Source organism: Dermacentor silvarum, chromosome 6, assembly GCF_013339745.2.
Source record: "Dermacentor silvarum isolate Dsil-2018 chromosome 6, BIME_Dsil_1.4, whole genome shotgun sequence".
NCBI lineage: Eukaryota > Metazoa > Arthropoda > Arachnida > Ixodida > Ixodidae > Dermacentor > Dermacentor silvarum.
In genome coordinates, this window is record NC_051159.1 from 62,519,832 (window position 1) to 62,525,582 (window position 5,751).

The window sequence follows — 5,751 nt, forward strand, 5'->3', positions numbered from 1 at the left end:
GACAATCTCAGCTGGCTGAGTTCGTCCCTCAGGATCGTCAGGAGGGGTCGTAGGCTGTGGTGGTTGGTCAATGGTTTCATTTGGCAACACCATTACAGGTTGATCAGAATATTCGTTCCACTCTCTGCTTCTTATCTGATCGACATGACGCTTCCAAAGACGACCGTCTATCGTACGAACCTTACACGTCAAAGGTCCAGGGATGTCGCATACAACACCAGGCAGCCACTTGGGACCCTCTAGGTAATTTCGGACGAACACGGGCTGTTGACACTCAAAGTATCGCACTTTCTGGATTGCTTTGCTGAGACAGTTTTTTCTGTTTATCCATCATCTCCCCCAGCAGGTCTGGGTGCAGCTTGTCTAGCGCAGTGTGGAGTCTTCTACCCATCAGCATTTCAGCAGGACTCTTGCCTGTTGTTGAGTGTGGCAGAACATGTTGGCTTAACAAGAAACGAGCCAGTTTAGTGTCCATGTCTCCACCACTCATGCGTCTCAGAACCTGCTTTGTTTCCTGCACCATGCGTTCAACCTGACCATTGGAAGATGGGTGGTAAGGTGCCACTCGGACATGTCGAATCTGGTTGTCGCGCATGAACACTTGAAACTCCTCCGAACAAAATGCTGTTCCATTGTCCGACACCACGGTGTCCGGAACACCGTGTACTGCAAACAATGCACGTAACTTGCGGCACACAGTTGCCGATGACATGGATTTCAGAGGAAACACTTTCAACCATTTGGAGTGCGCGTCGACCACTAGGAGGAAAACAGTCCCTTGGAATGGTCCTGCAAAGTCAATGTGGATCCTCGACCATGGGTTCTTTGCATACTCCCAGGGATGCAGCCTTGCACGTGGTGGTTCTGGCCTTGTCTCTTGGCAGCGCTGACAAGCTCGGACCTTTTTCTCGATGTCTCCGTCGATTCCTGGCCACCAGACCGTGCTTCTCGCCAAGGCTTTCATGCGCACAATACCAGGATGTGTGCTGTGCAGCAACTCTAAAACATGACTTCTTGCTTGGTTCGGAACAACCGCCCTGCAGCCCCATAGAAGACAGCCACGGTACTCTGAAAGTTCGTGCTGCCGACGAACAAATGGCTTGAATTCCTCCTCCAGTTTTCCATGAGGCCAAGCATTCACGACCCAACGTTGAACTCGAGCTAAGGTTGGATCGCTCCGTGTGCACTGGGTGATCCTGTGGGCATCCCAAGCAATTTATGGCACTGACTCCAGCATTCGCACTTCGCCCAGTTTTTTATCAGTTGAGCTAGTGTCTGTTGCTGCAGGTAGTCGACTAAGGGCATCTGCAATTCTGAGGCTTCGTGCGGGCCTATACTGTAATTCATAGTCATATGCAGAGAGAATTAGTGACCATCGTAACATCCTTGGTGACAAAACTTGGGGCATTGGTTTTGCATGGTGCAATAAACCCAGCAGAGGCTTATGATCAGTCACAATGCGAAAATGACGGCCATAGATAAACTTGTGAAACTTCTTAATGCCAAAACCTATAGCCAAGGCCTCTCGGTCCGTCTGTGCATAGTTCCTCTCTGCAGCTGTCATTGTTCGAGAGCCATAGGCTATTGGCACCTCATAGCCATTATCGTCAACATGACTCAACACTGCCCCAAGCCCGTAAGGTGAAGCGTCGCAGGCCAGTATTAGTGGCTTCTGGACACTGTAATGGGCAAGGACAGTTGACGATTGCAGCAGCTGCTTAGCTTGACGAAAAGCTTCTGCCTCTCGTTTTGTCCACTTCCAGCTGCTACTGTTATCAAGCAGCCTGTGCAAGGGTTCTAGTGTGTGCGCAGCTCCACACAGGAACCTGTTGTAGAAGTTCAAAGCTCCCAGAAAGGCCTGCAGTTCCTTTTTACACTTTGGTTCAGGTGCTTCATGTAGAGCCCTCACCTTGTCATCAGTTGGTTGGATGCCTGCCCCGCTGACTTTATATCCCAGAAACTCAACTTCATCCATTCCAAAGGCACATTTCTCTTGATTTAGTCGCACACCATCGTTCTGTATGCGTTGCAGCACTGCTTCTAGACGCGCGTTATGCTGGTCGTCGTTCTTGCCAATTACCAAAATGTCATCTAAATAGACTTGCACACGTTCGATACCTTGAAGTAGCTCTTCCATGTACTGCTGAAATATGGCCACAGCTACTGCTACTCCGAACTGCAGACGCGTTACTCGAAAGAGTCCTCGATGTGTTGACATTGTCAAAAGGTCAGCAGTCTTGTTGTCCACGACAAGTTGCTGATATGCTTGGTCGAAATCAAGCTTTGAGAACTTGGAGCAACCAGCAAGCTTTGCGAACAACTCTTCGGTGTAGGCAACGGATAAGTCTCCCAATGAACTGACAGGATTCAAGGTACTCTTATAGTCCCCACAAATTCGTATACTGCCATCCTTCTTGACTACCGGAACTATAGGTGTGGCCCACTCGGAATGTCGGAAAGACTCTTCCTTGTCCTATGAGCTTGATCAGGGCCTCATCCACGCGTGGAAGCAGAGCGAAAGGAACAGGTCGGGGCTTGTAAAATCTGGGTTGTGCGTGGGGTTGCACTTCCACCCGTACTGGTGGCCCTTGGCTCTTCCCGAGACCAGGTTGAAAAACCTTCGAGTGCTTCTTTAGCACACTAGTGAGCGATGGGCTCTGGCTCACCTTGTCCATTCTCAGCTGATTGACCTTCAGCTCAATCCCGAGAGCCTTAAACCAGTCCCGGCCCAGCAAGTTCACACCTGCTCTCTTGACCACGACCAGACGTAGCTGCTCCTGCCTGCCCCTGTAGTTGACTTGGACTGTCACCGAGCCTAGCACCTTCAGTTGCTGCTGGTTGTAAGTACGAAGTTGCAAGTCACAATGCTGGAGCTTGTGCTTGGATACCCGCAGTCGCCGCAGAGTCCTCTCGTTGACAACGGAACATACGGCTCCAGAATTAACTTCCATCTCGAGGGGCTGTCCATTTACTTCAACAGTGACGTGGAACGCGGGTTCTTCCGATACTATTTGGAAGACACCGTACAAGTTCGTTGTCCCGTCACCGCGGCGCTGACCCTGGTTGCTGCCTTCCGTCCGGGGCGCTGGCGAAGAGCGCTGAGCTTTCCGCCGACAAGCCTTTACAATATGTCCACGCTGCTTGCAATAGTGACATTGCACGTGCCGAAATGGACATGCGTCTGGCGCATGCCATCCTCCGAAACGAAAACACTTGCTGCTGGACTGCTGCTTGCTGTCTGGTTCAGGCTTCAATGTATCACGCTTCGCTGTCGCCGCCTTCTGAACGCGGCATAACTCTGCCGGCGCCGCCCCCCGAATTTTCTCGGTCTCTCGGTGGGCATATTCTGCCGCCAATGCTTTTTGCTGGGCCACCGCAAAGGTTAATTCGGGCTCTCAGAGGAGCCGTCGTTGTAAGGCGTCATCCCGGAGGCCACAGACCAACCTGTCGCGGAGCATATCTTCTAAGGTAGTTCCAAAGTTGCAGTGCTCCGACAGTCAACGAAGCTCGGCGATATAATCAGCGATGCTCTCGCCTGGCCGCTGGTCACGCTTGCCAAACTGGAATCTTTGCACAGTGACGGAAGGCTTAGGGTTGAAATGCGCCGACAGCTTCTGAACGATATCGGCGTAACTCGTCGCTGACGGCAGAGCAGGCGAGCACAGGGAACGAATGACGGCGTACGTCGCCGGTCCACAAACTGTGCACAACACGGCACGCTTCTTGTCTTCCGTGGTTATGTCATTCGCTTCCAAGTAAAATTCGAGCCTTTTGACGTACGAAGACCGTGCCGCCTCACCGGAGCTTGTTGGTGTAAATTCTCCCACGGAGCCCAACGTTGGCGTCGTCGCTGCTGCCATATCCGTGGTTTCGCCTCGTCGCCAATTGTTATATGTTTATTAACAAGCCGCTAGCTTGCGGCAGACCAAGGTTACATAGTTCGTGACACAACTTCGCCAGGAAGGCTTAGGCGAGGCTCTGTCCGCCATACCGGCCACAGGAGTACTGGTTGCCAGTTGCCCGCAGTCTGCACTTCAGCACACAGGGTTGCCAACACAACGCAGTTCAACACCGTCGCCACTACGCATCCACGGCGGGTGAGTTTGGCCTCTATCACTTTATCAGCCAATGAAATAGCGTATCTGAATGGCACGACACATGTGTGTTGACGTTCTTTCGTTGTGGTTCTGCCCTTGTTGCCATGCGCAGTGTTGTTTGTGACAAGGTATAAATAAGGTCTCGTTCTTCTCGGAAATGAAATGCTGATAGTTTGCAGCCTGTGTGTGTCACCGTGTTCCTTTTTTTTCTGTCTATGTCTATGCGCAAGGCTAACGTTCAAAATGGCAAAGCGACAAGCGCAAGCAACCTCATTGAAGGAAAAGAGCATGCTTTCACGTTGGCTATGGCGCCAGGCTCAAAGGCTCCGTTTTTTCAAGGAACCATAAAACTTCCGCTCATCTTCTTTTCGGCGATCCTAAGCTTCGGGGCCGGAGCACATCCAAGCTCAGTAATCGTAATGCCCGGGAAGCGCGGAGCACGAAAATTCTCAAAAAAGCGAGTGTCGTCCGCTTCCTTCTTAAGTTCTAGCGGCTGCCCAACTTTCTGAACGCGGCCACGGCCAGGGCAGAACGATGAAGCCAGAGAAATTAAGGAAACCGGGAGAGGGGGAACTGGGGCGGGGGTGCCGCGGAGAGGGGAGGAACAACCCGCGATGCGGTTTCTTCGCTCCCGCACCCACTTGCCACCGCTCATTTGCATTGCATAAATCACGTCGCGAGAACACGGCGGGCGCACACTTCAAAGGCAGCCACGTTCCCCAGCCCCAACTCCGTGAACAGTATGCGGCTCTTGCTTGCTTGCTTAGGACGACTTGCTCCAGAAGGCGTGTCCAAGGGCTGCCTAATTATCGTGGCCGCCAAGGAAAGTGCCCACCGCACACGGATTCCGACACGAACGAGGGGGGAACGCTGAGAGAGCAGCCATGCGAGTCCCGGCTGAGAATGGGGGGGAGCTGGTGTTTGGCTGGAGAAAGTGGGGGTGTACAGAAAGTAGGAGTGAAGTCGGTTGTGGTGGGGTGGCTGCGGCGAGAGACATGAACGCTTCGACCGGGCGGTCGCTTCCTCGCTCGCTCTCGTCACGTGAACTCTTTTATCGCCCACGCTCCATCAATCGAGTGGCGCGGCGACGGCAAGACAACCGAGCGCGCGCGCTTCGTCTCGCCTCCCCCCTCTCTGCGTCGATGCCCGATTTCGAATTCAGCGAGGCGGACAACAAGCCGAAAGCCGCCGCGGTTGTGGACTGCGACGACCGCAACTTTCCCCACCGCGCGGCGCCTTTGCCGTCGGTGCATGGTAAAGCAGCGGCTATGAAGCAGCGCAGCTGATGCTAATCCGAACGCAGGTCGTTACCATTGTCGCGCTCGGTTGAAGACTTGAGGAGCGTCGAACTCTGGTTTCTAGCCCAGCCTTCGGTCCGTGTCTCTTGCTTTGGCTCGTTTCCTTGATTTAGTCCCCCCATGACGGGGTGTTTGGCGCGTGCTTCACTCGAACGAGTTGTGGGCGCATAAGGCCTCCCTGAATCGCGTCATCTTCCTTCTGGACGGGCTTCTAGAAGAACAACAAGGAACTTGGCTGAGGGGCATTTCCCCTGTATCCTTAGTGGTCCGTGGCTTCTTTATATATATATATATAAACGAGAAAAGAGCAACACAACAAATAATACACAGCGACAATTGTGGAACAAAGACGTGCC

General features: G+C 52.8%; 1 protein-coding gene across 1 annotated transcript; it reads right to left on the reverse strand.

Annotated features, from left to right (window-relative positions):
- Positions 1-274: 274 nt before the first annotated feature.
- On the reverse strand, positions 275-2,951 carry LOC125946309 (uncharacterized protein K02A2.6-like). Its single transcript, XM_049669027.1, has 2 exons — positions 2,445-2,951; positions 275-1,216 (listed from the first exon to the last, which is right to left on the reverse strand). The coding sequence occupies exons 1-2, from the start codon at positions 2,949-2,951 to the stop codon at positions 275-277; spliced, it is 1,449 nt and encodes a 482-aa protein (XP_049524984.1).
- Positions 2,952-5,751: the final 2,800 nt, after the last annotated feature.

Excerpts from the sequence above, each read along its gene's own strand:
- LOC125946309 (XM_049669027.1), bottom strand. The coding sequence starts at position 2,951 with ATGGAAGTTAATTCTGGAGCCGTATGTTCCGTTGTCAACGAGAGGACT. Across the intron at positions 1,217-2,444 it reads GAGTCTTTCCGACATTCCGA|ATTGCTTGGGATGCCCACAG; the intron begins GTGGGCCACACC and ends TCAGTGCCATAA.